This window comes from Tachysurus vachellii, chromosome 9 (genome assembly GCF_030014155.1).
Source record: "Tachysurus vachellii isolate PV-2020 chromosome 9, HZAU_Pvac_v1, whole genome shotgun sequence".
Classification (NCBI taxonomy): domain Eukaryota; kingdom Metazoa; phylum Chordata; class Actinopteri; order Siluriformes; family Bagridae; genus Tachysurus; species Tachysurus vachellii.
The window spans coordinates 20464806-20483078 of record NC_083468.1 but is presented as its reverse complement, the minus strand read 5'-3'; the positions used below and the strand labels follow the sequence as shown (position 1 = coordinate 20483078).

At 37.1% G+C, this 18273-nt stretch overlaps 2 protein-coding genes across 2 annotated transcripts; one reads left to right on the top strand and one right to left on the bottom strand.

Annotated features, from left to right (window-relative positions):
* Positions 1-9296: 9296 nt before the first annotated feature.
* mterf2 (mitochondrial transcription termination factor 2) lies at positions 9297-11238 on the top strand. Its single transcript, XM_060878654.1, has 2 exons — positions 9297-9345; positions 9768-11238. Exon 2 carries the CDS (start codon positions 9798-9800, stop codon positions 10914-10916), a length of 1119 nt encoding a protein of 372 aa, XP_060734637.1. The 5' UTR covers positions 9297-9345; positions 9768-9797; the 3' UTR covers positions 10917-11238.
* Positions 11239-14869: 3631 nt separating this feature from the next.
* On the bottom strand, positions 14870-17963 carry zgc:153031. The gene is made up of 6 exons (XM_060878186.1): positions 17720-17963; positions 16867-16916; positions 16209-16314; positions 15893-16019; positions 15252-15367; positions 14870-15051 (listed from the first exon to the last, which is right to left on the bottom strand). Exons 1-6 carry the CDS (start codon positions 17818-17820, stop codon positions 14949-14951), a joined length of 603 nt encoding a protein of 200 aa, XP_060734169.1. The 5' UTR covers positions 17821-17963; the 3' UTR covers positions 14870-14948.
* Positions 17964-18273: the final 310 nt, after the last annotated feature.

Below are 18273 nucleotides of genomic sequence, written 5' to 3'. Positions count from 1 at the left end.
CTCGGGGGTTTCCTCCGGGTACTCCGGTTTCCTTCCCCGGTCCAAAGGCATGCATGGTAGGTTGATTGGCATCTCTGGAAAATTGTCCGTAGTGTGTGAGTGCGTGAGTGAATGAGAGTGTGTGTGTGCCCCGCGATGGGTTGGCACTCCATCCAGGGTGTATCCTGCCTTGATGCCCGATGACGCCTGAGATAGGCACACGCTCCCCGTGACCCAAGGTAGTTCGGATAAGCGGTAGAAAATGAATGAATGAATGAATGAATGAATGAATGAATGTTACTAATTGATGTTAATTTATTGAACAGTTAATTTAATTGAGGTGCACTCATTTTTGTGTGTGTACGTATTTCACGACTGCTTTTCCCTAAGTGTTTTTTTATTTCTCCCTTTGTTCATAAGAGTTGTGTTCCAAAAAATGTGATAATTTATCAAGTCATGTTGGAGTCATGCCACGTATTCTACGAATCTGTTCCAGTTTTATAACTTTGCATTTCATAAAAACAGACACAGATTGCATGTCAGTGTGTGACTTAGATTTTTAAGTCTAACATATTACTGATAGAACCAAACTCCAAACAAAGACCTGAAACCTGAGGCTGGCATTTCAAGGTTTCTTAGCAAGGTGCTTTGTTTTATCAATGGCTGTGAATCAAGCAATAAGAACCAAAAATTCCAAGGCAAAAAGTCTTAGCCACAAAAAATAAATAACCTAGAGAATACCAAAACCTATAAACAAAGTTAAAAACAACAACTCAAACGCTTAGTAATCTATGAAAGCAAGGCAAGTACGAAAGCTAAACCAGAAACATGTGAGACACATTAACTAGGCCCAGAAGGGAGAATACACTCCCTACACATACAGATTGTGCAACAAAATACGCTGCATAATCAAGAGATTAAAAAACCAGAGTCCTTTACTTATTAGTTTTCATTTGATAGTATTCTTAGAATTTGACCTTTTTGTTCTAGCATGGGGATATGAATTTTTTTATTAGATGATAATGCACCTCTGAATTACGGTGTCTGCCAGATACTGTACAGGTAAATCGTACTTCACTACTATATCACTACTACGCTCGTTATATTAATTTGTTGTTACAGAATGTTGTACGCTTACTTTTATACAGATGACACATGCAAACACTTGTATGTGATTAGTTATGGCCCGTATTCTTTATAACTGCATTCTTTCTTGTATACTATTGCTTAAGTAAGAAGCAGTGTTGGAAAATAAATGACATATATATAAACTTGTTACAGTATTTCAGTTATGTGTTTCAATAAAAAAGCGTTTTTTTTTGTGTAAAATTAAATCATCATTTTTTTTTCTAGGGCCTTTAAAAAAATTACAATAATTTGATGGTCTTTGCAGAATGAAGAGAGACGGTGCATTTATCCTTGGAGGAATGAAGAAAAAAAAAGACAATTAAAAGACAGTATGTGCAAAGTTTAAATCATTCAATTTTCATTTGAGTTCTAATTAGAAATAAAGGATTTTTCTGCTGAAAGGCAAACTTGATGACAAAAGCTTAAACAGAAGCAGAAGTGACTGAGACAGTGGAGACAGATGAGCATTCCTGGTCCATGGTGCAAGTTACTGTAGCTGATGCTCAGGATAATGTGGGGCATTTTGCTGGAGAGCTAACTATATATCTAGCTATATATTATACTTTTAATAACGGATGTGGTGCTCACATACACATAAAAATTACACATAGAGAAAGTCCTCTCTAGGTGTAATAAGCTACAAGGTCAAATAGTACTCATAGCTGAGTTACTGATAGGGAGTAGAATTTTTTAGGCATCCTGTTAGAGTTTGTGACCAGAGAATTATCCCCAATAGCACAGGAGGTTAATAAAAGTATAAATAGTTCTGTCAATGCCAAGTGTTACACTTTATGGGGCATAACTCAAGAAAAATATGAACATATATGACACATGCAATTAAAATCTCTCATTTCCTGTCCTGGCCATTAGTAGAATATTATTAAGGTGGTAAATATGTGACCAGTGCTTGACCAGCTGTGTGACCAGTGCATATCCCCTCCATTGTCTCATATGTTATTCATCTGAAAGCTCTTAATTATAGTGGCTATAAAAGAAATTATAAAAGAAATAGCTATATTTTAAAGTTGGAATATCAATGAGGGAAAATAAATTGCATTATAAACTCAATATAGAATATAAAATTGAAAGAACTCAGAATAAGAGTTGTTATTGTGGTCATTGTACTTTGCTACTCCCTGTTTCCGGTCGCCACAGTGGATCATCCAATTCGTATATTTGATTTCGTCACAGTTTTAAGTCAGATGTCCTTCCTGACACAACCCTCTCATTTTTATCTGGCTTTAACCTCTATTTAACCATTAACTTTTTTTTTTTATCAAATTTAAGGCTCATGTCAAACAGAAAGCCAAGGTTATTTACACAGGGAGAAATACACATACACAAGTAAAATACATACATTACTTAATACACTCCTCTGTCTGTCTGTCTGTCTGTCTGTCTGTCTGTCATTCTGTCAGTCTGTCTGTCTGTGCTTTGTCAAATGTTTTTTTAAAGAGTAACAGCACTTGGCCACTGTTGGAACATTTTGGGATTAAGGTCCTTCCTCGGGTTCCAGGTACTGACACACACTGACATTTATATAATAATACTAACAAAATCTCAGGTGCCCTATGAGAACCAGAGTTTTTTTTTTAAACAATCTTCATACAAGTCTGGTGAAATAAACAGGTCTAACAAGTTTGGGGTGCAATTGGTTGTAATTAGCTTTTATATACGCAACATGATTTCAACACATATATTTAAAGAACAAAATGAAATTAACCACTGTGCTATTCTATATACATATATATGTGCCAACACCCTCAGGAAATTTCCCTCCTCTCCCACTATTATTTGAGGTCTTTTATTTTTGGCAATGCAGTGCATGTATTTAAAGGCCTGTAAAAGGAACACCGAATGCTGTTTGAACACAGCATATAATATATATATATAAAATATATTATATATAATATATATATAAAGAGTTTTTTTGTATTTTCCTTGTTAAAGAGACATTATATATCTAATTTAAAGCATTGATCATTACAGGCAAACCTGAAGCATTAAAGGATGATTTGCACATTCCTTACTTACTGTATTTGTCTTTTATGTGTCTTGCAGTTTATTGTACTGTCTGTTTGCAATCTTTTGTCCTGTCTTTTGTCTTGCATTATTAGCCCAAGGTTGCACACTCACTTTATGTCAGTGTGTTATGTAATAAGATATATGTCAGTAATTTTTCTTTTACTCTTCAGCCCTAGACCTGTGTTGTCTTATTTACCTCTGTGTTTTTATGTCCTGGAGGAACATTGGTTCATTTCAATGTGTGCTGCATCAGCTATATATGGTCAAAATGACAATAAAATCCTCTTGACTCTTGACTTGACTCTTGAGTCGAGAACCAAACGATACATACTGTAACAGTAAAGCCTTTAACAATGGGTTTAAATCACATTTAAAGACTGGTTATTGAGGCTAAATAACTATGCACATTCAACATGATTGTTGGGACCTTTGCTTTCATATTTATCTTCAATAACTAATTAAAAGTATTTGGTTCCACTAAACTATTGTTTATATTCCACACCTTCACCCGAGACTGTTCTATTTTGTAGCCAATACGTATTCTCACATTTTCAAGGATATGTTACTGTTCAGAGTAATGGGTTGGACATCATTGGCAATCATAGATACATTATTAAATGTATTAAAATACAAAAACCTTTTTTTTTTTATTCTTTTGATTTTTTTGTCACATGTTTTTGTGCATTTATTTACTAATAGTTGAACCCCCCATTATTCATTCATGTACTGTAAGTGCTATACAGCAGTCCATCACAGGGCTCTACGCACACACATACAGAGCTCGGGTTAGTTTTAGAGTCATCAATCCACATACTGTTTCTGCCTGTTTCTATGAAGCAGGGAGGGGTGAAGAGCAGGGAAAGACAGAAGGCTGAGAGTGGAGGAGAGAGGCAGAGACAGAGAGAGAGAGAGAGAGAGAGAGAGAGAGAGAGTAGGGCTCGCCTTCCCCTGGATATGCCACCAAGTGGTCCTCCACCATTTGGACGACCTCGTCCATTAGTGACATTCAGCACTTCATTCACAAACCTACTCTTGAATGGGTAAAAAGTCTTTTTTCACATGGTTAAAACATGCTGGATAACTATTTCTTGAATAATCACTATAATATAGAATAGATAAGCAATTAAGGGGCAAGGTGGCCTGTGTGTGTGGTGTGCATGTTCTCCTCATGCTTCAGGGGTTTCCTCTGATCCTGATTTTATCCCCCAGTCCAAAGACATGCTTTTAAAGCTGATTTTCTATCTTTACACCTTGCTGCTTACAGAACCTGAGCCGTTTCCTTTATCTGTATTTCCTCTACAGGAGCATGTTCCACCAGATTTATGCTCATTAAATTTGCCCTACAGCACTTTGGACTCAATTATCATCTCTGTTCCTTTCCTCCAGCTCAGATGACAACAGAAAATTAGCCCTACCATTATACAATGTGCACAACTGTCATGATCACAGAAGACATAATAAATAAATATATCAATCTGTCAATGCTAAACCACTGTTAAACAAAGCAGTATATGATTTATTTTTGATTTTCTTGAAAGCTATGTTTTGGCATAAATTTTCTTCTGATAATGCAGACTATGTGTACAATAAAACACCATGAAAGAATACATACATAGATACAGTGTAATCGCTGACTATAGGAACAATGTAGAGTAATGAAAGCTGATATTTAGAGAAACCTAACCCAAACTACCGCTAACATTCATTGACTAATTTCATAATTAATGAGCTAGTATAAAATGAAACAGAGTTAATTAAGCAATATTTCACTCATGATAGATGGTGGCTATTCTCTATATTGGCACATTTGTTTAAATGTTAATGAAATATACCTGCAATGAAACTAATTTATTAAATACATGACTACAAATGAATAAAAATAAAAGTTTCACTGTTACTAAATGTTGATCATTTACTGAACTCTGTTATAATTTAGATCTAATTAGAACTTTTGCCAGTTCTAAAGTTCTAAAATTTGGCTGATAAACATTTTAATTGACGTATATAGGTAATATTAGTCATTGATTAAATAATGTAGCTAATCATGAGTCATATTATTCATAGATTTAAAAAAATCTTTTCTTCAGTTTTTTCACAGTGAGTAATTTTACTCATTGGTGGTTGATGTCAGCACTGATTACTTATGTTATTTGTTTTATTATTTTTATGCTAATTCATTGCTACTGAAAATGTATTCATGTTTATTCATATAACTAATAAATAATAATAATAGCAGATAACTGAACCTTGATGCAAAGTGTTAGAGTAACCAACCCACCTACAGGCAGTAACCCAAATTCAGGATTGGATAATGAACCACAAAACTGTGTGAATTCTACCTAATACTATTTCATGCCACCCAGCAATTAATTTGAGTATCAAAATACATAATGACAGTGGTCTGGCTATGGTATCAGTAGTTTGTAAAGTTCCCCCAAAATTTGCATAATACACAAAAGGATCTACAAAACATGCAAGACTGATATATGACATGCAAGAATCTCTCAGTTACTAAATACGACTATTACTAATGTTAAAAATGATTAAAGAAATCATTGCGAAATGCTTTTGCAATTGACTCTTAGGAATTTGATCTATTTGATATATACAGTACATACATGTAGATGACATTGAAACAAACCATCCGTTCTTATGAGGATATGTCACTCTGTGCCAGAAGCTGTTTTGCAGTTTATATTCATACCTAATTACAACTGCATACCCCAGGTAAATTTTCCCAGCACCTTTTTCATTGTCCAGAGTGTAAACTGAGACTTCAGATCACCATTTCAGAGTATACCTATTAAGACACATGATTGTTTTCCAACAGTCCTAAACCTGCTTGTGCACTGCACAATTTCTTGTTTTGCCTGTTTTACTCTTGTGCTGTAGGACTAGAGAAAACACTACAGTTTTTTGCTAACATGAATAAGCATTTAAGTGAAAGAGGAGACAGGTATGATATATGAGAAATTACATTAAGTTAAAAGGTACAAGGATTTACAAGGACACCAGTGGTGCAGAGACAGCTGGGTCCTTTTTTTGTGTTCTGTGCTCAGCCCTCCTTGAATGCAAGGCTCTTTTCTTAGCTTTCACCTTCACCACAAACAAAACTACCAATCCCAGTATCAATATGCCAAACACACCTCCAATTATAGCATACGGAACTGGGCTAGACTCAGGCTCAGTTTGGGGGTTTTGACTAAAGTCTTCATTTGAGTGTCTGGGGTTTTTGGATTGAATCTTCAACTGCGTCACTCTCTTAATAATGCATGTTTCTGTATTATCTTCCTCTGTGTAATCCTCTATACCATCATCATCTTCTTCATCATCATTTTCTAAGGACTCATCAATATCCTGTATATTGCTGTCCAACAACACCACACACCAATATGCTCCACTGTCCTTCTCCTTAAATCCCATTAATATAAGTGAGGCATTTGAGTCTGAAATATGGGTTCTGTCCATTATATCGTCAGGCAAGTTTATAGAAGGATCCTCTGAGTCATAGAGTAGTTCAATTTCCATATGATATAGCTGTCTGTACCACAGAATGTTAACAGGCTCATCTTTGGGCAAGGTACAATCCAGGATAACTTTTTCACCAATGTACAAATGGACGTTATCTGAAACCAGCTCAGAGCAAACAGTAATGTGGTATTCTGCTTCAACTAATTGTGACAAACATGTATACTCCCCAGAGTGATTGTGTGTAATAGAGGGTATAACCAGTGAGTTATCCTTATTCCCTTCACTCTTTGATATAAACATCTGGCTGAGTGGTGTAGTTGCACTAACTTCGCCATCAGGTGTTTGCCAGTATTTTTGCTGCTGATTCAGATGCTCTGACATACATGACAGAACTGCCTTCTCTCCCACAGCAAAATAAACAGACTGCATTTCAGGCTTATTGCTCTCTGGCAGCTGTATGTTCTTGAAGTGCTTACACTGACCCCTCTTAATAACAAGGCAGAAGAAATTCTGGTTCTGTTCCAGGCCGGCCTCTGAAATGTAAAGTGAAAAGCCTTTATCCTGCACTTGGATAACAACCTTCAGTTCCTCCTCTAATGTTTCTTGTAACTTTTCTGTATCTAAAAACAAAGTTGTTTTGTATCCAGGGTACACTTCTCTGAACCATTTGACACTTGTGTTGTCGTGTTCAGAGTAACCGATGTCACAATCTACCACTGCACCTCCATTTTGTAGGAAAAGTTCCTGGGATGGGATCTCTTCATCACACACGTACAAGTAGTTTGTATGCTGGTTAGTAAGATTTCCTTCCAACCAGCATTCTCTCAGATATACTCCTGCATCAGATAACTTGAGATTCGTAAATTGAAAACCAAGTAGTTCGTAGTGAGTGTTGAAAGACTTGATCCGGTTCTTGTAATCATCAGGAGGTGAGACTAAGGCAGAGGAGTTCCACAGCAGTAGCTTTTCTCCCTCATTTATTCTGTATACTACAATATAGTCCACTCCAAAGCAAAAAAACATGTCCAGAGTTTCTCCTACTGCTTTAAAAATGGGCTCTGGGTCCTCCTGGGCCAGAGTCTTAGCCAGCAGCAAAACCAGTATTAATCCGTATTTAGACATAATGTGCAACACAGGCTGTCTATGAAACTCCCAAGCTTTCTGAAACACTGTCTCTTCATACAGTCAGTGAAAATTCTGAGTAACTTGTTTGGCATTAAGGTCCGCCCATTTCATGATGTACTTATTTCCTTTTGATCCGTATTTTTAAGTGTCTTTATTTTTCTCTTTGTTGTTATGTGTTGTGTTCCAAAAAATGAGAATACTTTATCAATCATGTTGGAGTCAAGCCTTTCAACTCACATGTGTTCCAGTTTTATAAATATGAATTTCATACATAAAAACAGACACAGATTGCATGTCAATGTGTGGTTGGGCAGGTTTAGTGTTTTTCAGCAGGTGCTTGCGTGCATGCGTTCGTGTGTGTGTGTGTGTGTGTGTGTGTGTGTGTGTGTGTGTGTGTGTGTGTGTGTGTGTGTGTGAGTTTGTGTGTGTGTGAGTTTGTGCAATAGACATGCTGGAATGTGCAAGGAAGTCTACACAAGGAAAAACGTACTGCAAAAACAAGAGATTAAAAAAACACAGATAATAATATATTTATGTTACATATGAACAGACATTAAGATGAACACACATTTCATTTGGAACATACCATGTTTCTTTCTTGCTCATATTTTTGCTTCAATATGTTAACATTGACTTGTATCTGAAATGTTAGTTACTCATTATTAATTAGTTGTGAACAGAACTTTTGTATAAAAGCAGTGTCACCGATGCATTTGTGCAGTTATACTGATTATTTCACTATGGTTGTGATACATACCTATGCCTGAGTTACAGCTGTGCTGATATCCAGTATAACCTCATTCTTGCTTGTGCATTATTGCTTTATTTTTGCTTGAATACCAGAGCTAGCCAGCGAATTTTCAGTATATGCTCTTTCAGCAAAGCTCACCTTGTTATTTAACATTATTGTTCATAAAGGGCATACAACATTTAAGGTTAGCTGTTGTAATTGTAAACATAGAAAAGTAATTTGTAAAGTAATTACTCAACTAGTTTTGCATCAAGTTACTTATTTAATTCTACCCAATTTTCATCCTGGGGATCAATAAAGTATTCTGATTCTGATTAATTTTCACAGATTTTTACTTTCACTCAATTGAATCTTTACTGTAGTATCAGTATTATACATCTAAATGTGTTTTGTACCCTTTCCAATACCCATAAAGACCTTTACAAGCGTTAGAAAGCTACCCCGTTTGTCCATATAATGAACATCCCATTCCAGATTAGATCCCCTTTTATTATTAGAACAAACTTCAGTCTCCAGGGAAGACATTGAATGAGGAGAATTGTGCATTTACTGTACAAGAATATTTTACAAGGAATTGTTTTGGGCTTTTTATTTACAGTGAAGTAACTAATGCTACAACATACACAGATATTCCAGACAACTGTGTTCTGTCTGGGGAAGGCTCATATATGGGTTTATTGGTATAATACCATATTTAAAACGCTCCTAGTGATTCAAAATAATTGAAATACTTTTAGATGATCAGAAATATGCAGATAGTCAAATAATTGTTTCAGCATGGTGAAGGATTTTCAGTTAATTCAGCTCCTATCCTGAAGGGGGCAGAAGTGCAACATCATATTATAAGGGTCACAAATACGGAAAAGGTAGAACAACAATGTTTCTCTGGCTAAGAGTGATTTAAAAATCTGGTGTAAATATATTGTAATAAATTGGCTGTAGAAATAATTATTTAACGTTATTTAGTGGACTAATGTGGATATATAAAACTGGATTTGGAAATGTTTTTATTATTATTATTATTATTGAAATAACATGGCATGGATTAGTGTTTATAAAATTGTTTAACCTTCTGTTGAGTTCATTATGTAGTGCTTTGCTTTTTTAAATGAATAACTGAGTGATCATGACTCACTGTTTTGAATGTTTTTATATAGCCACACCAGAGATTTCCATATAAAGTAAATAACAACTAGTCAAAACATGTTTTAGGGTTCATATTTACAGTTTAGTGTTTATGCCTAACTGACTTTAATGACATTTGAATGAAATGTTTGCATTGTCACAGGTAAATGACACACCTGTGACAGGTACAGTCATGCTGCGCTCTCTAACCGTGTCCGTGATGTTTTGCCGGCGTTTCCAACAACTCCAACGCACCCATTGCTCCTCTGTCATGCAGGCTGAGAATACTTCCACCATAGATGCCCTTTGTAACCTGTCAGTTGACATCTCGAAGATTCGAAAGATCAGAGGCTGGGTGTTGTACCAGAGCCCAGTTTATGTGACAGAGACTGTGAGAATGCTGAAAACCTTAGGGGCCACAGACTCAGTGATTACTCAAGTTCTTGAACAGCATCCAGAGGCAATCCTCTGCACACCGGAACATTTAGAGGCTCAAAAGGAACTCTGGATGTCCGTCTGCGCCAGACAAAGTGATCTAGTTGGTATAATTGAAAAATTTCCAGCCTCATTTTTCGTCACATCATGCCATATCGACCACCAAAGGGCGAACATAATGTTCTTCCAGAACCTGGGCCTTAATAAACGTGTCATCGCTAAGCTGATGGCGAGCGCCCCACGAAATTTCAAAAGACCTATTGAGCAAAACAAGGAGATGGTTCAGGCCCTTCAGAAGATGTACTTAGAACTAGGAGGAAATGACACCAATATGAAGGTCTGGTTGCAGAAACTGCTCAGTCAGAACCCGTACGTGCTCATGAAGTCTCCAGAAGCCATGAGGAATAACTTTAACTTCCTGCATAAATGGGGCTTCACCAGCAGTGAGCTCCTTCAGCTTCTGTCCAAACTAAAAGGCTTTATCACAGAACTTCACCCAGAATCTATGGGTCTTACTTTGAGTTACTCACAAGAAATGCTGGCCTGCAGTGACGCCGAGCTTCGACAGATTGTGCTGCAGTGCCCAGCATTACTGTACTACTCTGTACCCATTTTGACAGACAGATTCAAATGCCTAATCAGTGCTGGAATTAGCTTGCAGCAGATCATGCAGACACCCACAGTCCTTGAGCTGACTACACAGATTATTCAGTATCGCATTCAGAAGTTGCACTCTTATGGTCATGATATTAGTACCGGTAGCCTGGATCTCCTCAAAGGCACTAAGAAGGACTTCGAAATGAGCTGTGGAAAACTCTTTCTGAGGCGAGAGCGTCCACTTTTTAACCCAGTAGCACCTCTAAGGACAGAAGAGTGAGATTCTTGTGAAAAGGTGCTATGAGCTTAACTCTATTTATTGTACCTCATGGTGTGGAATAAAACTATATAGGTGTAATTACAGAGATTATGATTAATGAATTCTGACTCCTTAAATGTGTTTAAAAAAATTAGCACACAATAAATGGGCATTTGTAATATTAGTAAATCTGATTCGAGAACAGCTTTTACTGCATTTCAAGCTACTGTGTTGTGTATGAAATACCATCTAATGTGTTTTAATGATACAAACCCTGTAAAGCTGCTCTAACTTTGTTAACAAGTCACTCATGTAGTCAGTGATGTATACCACTTGATGTTATTAAAATTGAGGTCTGATGTTAAATGGCTAGCAGGGCTTAGCCTTTAATTCTTTGAATGAAAAATAATTAGAAATAATGCCCAATGCTATTGGAATACACATCAAATAGGCTCCCGAGAGGTGCAAAAGAAAGATGTTTGCTCTGTTATCTTGAGTTTGATCCTGAGTTATCCTGAGATCTTGAGTTTGTATCCTGACAAAGCCACAGCCACCTGTAGCCCGGGAGCCAAAGGAGAAAAATTGCCTGCGCTATTTTAGTTCGAGGGATGGCATTACTCTCTGTCCCTTGTCACAGCAACATTAGCCAATTATGGGTGTCTCTGAACTTAAATATGTGGAAAAGGAATTATTTTGTTATGCTGCTTTGTGAAGCAGTTTGAACAATAGTTCCCAAAGAGGTACTGTAGCTGTCGTATACTATACACTGGGAGAGTTGACTGGTGGGTGGGAATTAGCAGATGATCAAACTGAGTGGAGTAATTGGATTAAAGATAATCAGCATCACTAACAGCTGTAAGTAAAATACACTGGGGATGATATTTTTAGTCCAGACTGGAGATCATCATTGAGAGTTATTTCAAGTAATTGCGTTTGGTGAAATAACCACTATATTGTGGGGCTAATGCATTTAAGCTGACTTCTCTGCCACAACAAGCAGTGGACACTAAGCAACAGGAAGTACATAGTGTAGTACAAATCATGACATGCAGATACAACTGCTAGAGCTGTCTAATGCCAACGTCAGCTTTTCTGTTTAACATATTTGCTATTTGGAGGAAACTTTATTGTGTATTGAGTATATTTCTATACGTGTTCAAAAGATTTACACCTATGAGGGACCCTGATTGCTGAGTTAATGATAGGTAGTAGAATTTTGAATTAACATTAACATATAATTGATGGGGGGGCACGGTGGCTTAGTGGTTAGCACGTTCGCCTCACACCTCCAGGGTTGGGGGTTCGATTCCCGCCTCCGCCTTGTGTGTGTGGAGTTTGCATGTTCTCCCCGTGCCTCGGGGGTTTCCTCCGGGTACTCCGGTTTCCTCCCCCGGTCCAAAGACATGCATGGTAGGATGATTGGCATCTCTGGAAAATTGTCCCTAGTGTGTGATTGCGTGAGTAAATGAGAGTGTGTGTGCCCTGCGATGGGTTGGCACTCCATCCAGGGTGTATCCTGCCTTGATGCCCAATGACGCCTGAGATAGGAACACGCTCCCCGTGACCCGAGGTAGTTCGGGTAAGCGGTAGAAAATGAATGAATGAATGAATATAATTGATGGGCTTGTTGCTGGTGATTTTTTACAATGAAAATGCTAAAAAAACAGAACCGCTCATTTCTCTGTTGATTCTTGTATTAATCTTTCTTGTATTAATCCTGTTTTCCCCCCTTGCTGGCTGAAAGTCTTCAGCCTTCTCCCCATCTAATGACAGAATTATCCCCAAAAGCACAGGAGGTTAATAAGAGGAGTATAAATCGTTCTGAAAATGGCTATTATTAACGAGTGTTACACATTTGCTTTATGGGGCATAACTCAAGGAAAATAGATGACATAGATGACACATGCAATTAAAATCTCTCATTTACTTTCCTGGCTATTAGTAGAATATAGTTAAGGTGGTAAATATTCCGTGTGTGTAGTCACAGTTCAAGCCTGGATGATAACAGTTGTGTGACCAGTGCTTATTATTTTCATTGTCTTACATGTTATTCATCTGAAAGCTATTAGTTACAGTCATATGCAAAAATTTAGGAACCCCTGACAATTTCCAAGATTTTCCATTTATAAAAATTTGGGTGTTTGGATCAGCAATTTCATTTTGATCAAATAACTGAAGGACACAGTAATATTTCAGTAGTGAAATGAGGTTCATTAGATTAACATAAAATGCGCAATATGCATGAAAATGAAATGAGACGGGTGCATAAATTTGGGCACCCCAACAGAAAAAATAAATAAATAAATAAATAAAATAATCACATCAATATTTAGTAGAGCCTCCTTTAGCAGAAATAACAGCCTCTAGACGCTTCCTATAGCCTGAAATGTGTGTCTGGATTCTGTATGAATGTATTTTGGACCATTCCTCCTTACAAAACATCTCCAGTTCAGTTAGGTTTGATGGTTACCGAGCATGGAAATCTTCAAATCACCCCACAGATGTTCAATGATATTCAGGTCTGGGATGGCCATTCCAGAACATTGTACTTGTTCCTCTGCATAAATGCAGAGTAGATTTTGAGCAGTGTTTTGGGTCGTTGTCTTGTTGAAATATCCAGCCCAGGCGCAACTTCAACTTTGTGACTGATTCCTCAACATTATCCTCAAGAATCTGCAGATATTGTGTGGAATCCATGCGACCCTTCTTTCCATGCGAGACTTCTTTCGCATCACTCTCCCATACAGCTTCACCTTGTGCAAAGTGAGCTGAATTGTTAAACGATGTACAGTGACATCAACTGCAGCAAGGTGATGTAGGTCTTTGGAGGTGGTCTGTGGGCTGTTTTTGACCAATTCTCACCATCCATCACCTTGGCCTCTCCAATATTTTACATGGCCTGCCACTTCTGGCCTTAACAAGAACTGTGCCTGTGGTCTTCCATTTCTTCACTATGATCCTCACAGTGGACACTGACAGCTTAGATCTCTGCGATAACTTTTTGTAGCCTTCCCCTAAACCAGGGGTCTCCAATCTTATCCGGAAAGGGCTGGTGTGGGTGCAGGTTTTCATTCCAACCAAGCAGAAGCCACACCTGATTCCACCAGTTTAATCAGCTGTTCTTGGCTTTTAGTAGACTCTGGTGTGGCTTCTGATTGGTTGGAATGAAAACCTGCACCCACACCGGCAATTTCCGGATAAAATTGGAGACCGCTGTCCTAAACCGTAATGTTGAACAATCTTTGTTTTCAGGTCATTTAAGAGTTGTTTTGAGGCCTCCATGTTGCCACTCTTTAGAGGAGAGTCAAAGAGAACAACAACGTGCAATTGACCACCTTAAATACCTTTTCTCATGATTGGCTGCACCGGTCTATGAAGTTCAAGGCTTAATGAGCCACCAAACCAATTGTGTGTTCCAATTAATCAGTGCTAAGTAGTTACAGGTATTCAAATCAACAAAATGGCAAGGGTGCCCAAATTTATGCACCTGTGTAATTTCGTTTTGATGCATATTGCACATTTTCTGTTAATCCAATAAACCTCATTTCTCTACTAAATGAAATTGCTGATCCAAACAAATATTTATAAATGAAGCTCATGGAAATTGTCAGGGGTTCCTACTTTTGCATATGACTGTATATGGCTATAGAGGACTACACACACACACACACACACATATATGTGCACTGTTATAAAAAGAAAAAGTTGTATGTGCAGAGGTCCTGCAGATGATCAAGGCTTACCCTGATCAATGTCTCCATCTAGTGGATTTCAGTGACCTGCTGGCTGGAGTTAGGTATAGATTCCACCTGATATTTCAGTATCTAGTGTATATATATATACATATATATATATATATATATATATATATATATATATATATATATATATATATATATATATATATATATATATGTGTGTGTGGTTGTGTGTGTGTGCGTGTGTGTGTAAATATATACAAAATTTGACTTAAAAAAGGCTAAATATGTTTTTTTTATTTCTACTCGGTATGCATCATAAAACACACATGATAAAAATAACACTTCCGTCTTCTTATTGTAGCTGCAGCTTCTTATTGCAGTTTTCCCTCCTGAAGACTTGAAATTGAAATTTGATACCATTCTCTTCTTGAATCTCATTTGGCACACCAGGGAACCTAAATTAAATGACGAATAATGAGTTTAGAGAGGGCTGGGGTATATCTGAAAAACTTTAAAAAACAACAACAAAAAATACTATTTAAGATATTGTTGTAGAAGTATTTAAGAAATACTAGTGTTTAGCTTTTGTGGTGGGCAAAACAAAAACTTTGGTTAAGTAGATACAACTTTTCACAAAAATACAAAGCTATCTTACATGTTTTGTTTCCTGTAAACATTTTGGTCGAAATTTGGGAAAAAAACATCACAGTCAAAGTCAGCCATGATGTCAGTGAGGTAGATGAGGTCACACCAAGGGTGCTCCAGAGCTTCCTGTGAGGAAATATTTTAATGGATTATTTGTACAAGGTTTTGTATCGCAAGTGTGGAAATGCTATATAAATAGAACAATGGGTTTATGATATGATGATCATACCAAAACATACATAATATTATAAATTATTATTAATATTAAAAAATTATGTGGAAAGTCCATAAAGTGTTCCAAAAGTGTGCACACCGTTGTACAGCATGAATGTTGTGGCATTAAAATAAGCTGTAACTGTAACTAAGAGGCCCAAACTGTTGCAGCAAATGTGGAGCTCATTTCTGGCCCAGAACTATACAAAGAAACTAGTAAGAGCCAATTTATGGCAATATTACAAATCAAAGTGAACTATTCTTGTAATATATGATTGTTATGAATCTAATAACATTTTACAACTGATAGCACTGACAATCAAGTTTTAATCTTTTACTAGTTCAAGTTCTTTGTTCGGATTGAAGTCACTTTTGATTACAAAAAAAAATCTACAAATATGAATCAAAAACGAATAATGTTTGTGATTTAATTTTCACCTTGTACACTTTAGTTCCTCCTAAGATCCAAATGGTCTCTACAAGGTCACTGAGAGGAGGGTGAGAGGTCAACTGAACTGCACTGACAAACTTTTCACACACGTAGTGAGCATGCTTTGGGACAGACCTGGGAATGAAAAACATATGGCTTTCTGGAATGTTAAAGAATGCCCTAGCTACAAAAGTACTTTAGCAAAATAATGCAAAATTTGTAAAAAAAAAAAAAATAAATAAATAAATAAAATAAAATAAAATAAAATAAAAAAACCTGCTTGAACATGATTCATATTTTTGCTAATGTAATAAAATATATTACCTCAGCTTTTTGCTCAGAACTACATTGAGGCTGTTGGCCAGGGGGAAAACAGTATCTGGGCAGGAGAACCAGCTGTATTTACCCCATATGATCAGGTTCTTCTTTCCTAAGATGTGCATTTAAGATTCATGTAATGATTTGTTTAAGCCTCATGTTTCCATCCCTTGTCCTGAAGTATCAACTGTCCTGTATGTTTTAGCATTTTCCCTTTTGTCCTAACACCAAATTCAATCAGTTTTCAACCAGAGTTGAAGTGGGTGAGTTTCAACAATAAAACACTGAGTTGTGCAGGAAAGGGTGTACTACAGGACCAGGGTTTGGAGCTTTTGAGCTAAGCTAATAGTAATGACTTCAATATGTGCCTAACTTGGTACTGTCTACTTTTTTTCATATGAACTATCACTGAAACTAAATAGAGCTTTTATGTCAAGGTTGTACACTTAAGGTTTTATTACAATCACTCTTAGTGAGTGAGTCAGGGACCAATGGATTGAAGACATTTGTGTTCAAAGGTGCAAATAATGCACTTTACCCAGACATATCACTGCAAAACGAGTTGCAACACTAAATACAGACATCATTCTTTGTTTGTCTGATCACTGAACCCAGCAAAGTGCAAGCAAACAAATAACATATTTTATGTAGGTGCACTACTCACCTGATGTACACACAGCCGTGATGGTATTCAAAAGGAACTGAAACTCTGTCCTGTTTGTTGTTTTGTTTTGTTTTGTTTTCCAAAAAGAGATATAAACTGGGATTCAGTTTTCATCTTATACTTGAAAATTATACTTTCTTTCAAAAGTTTCATCATTACCACCAAATCAAAGAGGTGGTGTATCAAACTTAGAAAAGAATAATCTCTAAAATATTTACATGAATTTTAGCATTTCTTAGTATTTAATATATTTCCTCTTTTTGCTTTAATGACTGTGCACTTGAGCTGGAATGGACTCTATCTCTCACCCCAACCCCTTTTACTTTTCCCCTACTCATGTTATGTTGTTGATAAACTAGGAGAAACCCAGAGACATTCAGAACACACACTAAGGTAATAAGAAACACCGGTCAGTCAGGTTCCAATCATTTTTGTTACATAAATTCATGTCTGAAAACACATCTAAAAAATATTAGGAAATGAAAGTTTACAATCCTGTCCTGTCCTAACCTAACCTACCCTGTCCTATCCTATCCTATCCTACCCTATCCTGTTCTATCCTAACCTACCCTGTCCTATCCTGTCCTGTCCTAACCTAACCTACCCTATCCTGTTCTATCCTGTCCTAACCTAACCTACCCGATCCTGTTCTATCCTAACCTACCCTGTCCTATCCTATCCTAACCTACCCCATCCTATCCTAAACATCTGTCCAGTCCATGTTCAGTAGAACAGTATAACATATTTTATAAGCCACTGAATTAGTGCACCTCCCATTCATAAATATTACATAAACAGCAGTACAATACAGTCACTCTGAAGATAAATATTATAATCCTTAATGATCTCTTACGGAAGACTCCACGGAAGGCGACCCTTCTTGCCTATTCCCATATTTCTGCACGCCGCAGCTATCAGCCGAATCGGCTTCTGTGTTTCATCCTTCGGGCTCATGTAGGTTTGTTTGTTTTAACACGACCACCACACACACTGCACACAACATGGATGTTCTCCATGAACCGAGTTGTGTTTCGCAGAACGAGCCTCAACCCTTCAATTATCTTGCAAAAAGATGGGAACGCATCAATCTGGCAACACGAGCGCTACATCTCAAATCCTCCCCAAGGGCACTAGTCTGAGTAACATTGCCTTCTGCGCCCTATTCAGAGCACTCAGTCTTTGATCAGAAGTCATTTGGGGCAAAACCGGTTATGTTGAATAAATAATAGTGTTTCTAGGAGTTTCTACCTCGGAGTAGGTGATGGTGCTGTTTAACAGATATGTTGTATTTTGCCCTAAAGCAGGATATTTCCTAACTCATCCCCAATGAAAGTCAGGCCACTTTCCCCAAGTCAAATGACCTAAATCAGTCAGTCCCCAACCTTTTTTTCGCCGCGGACCGGTCAA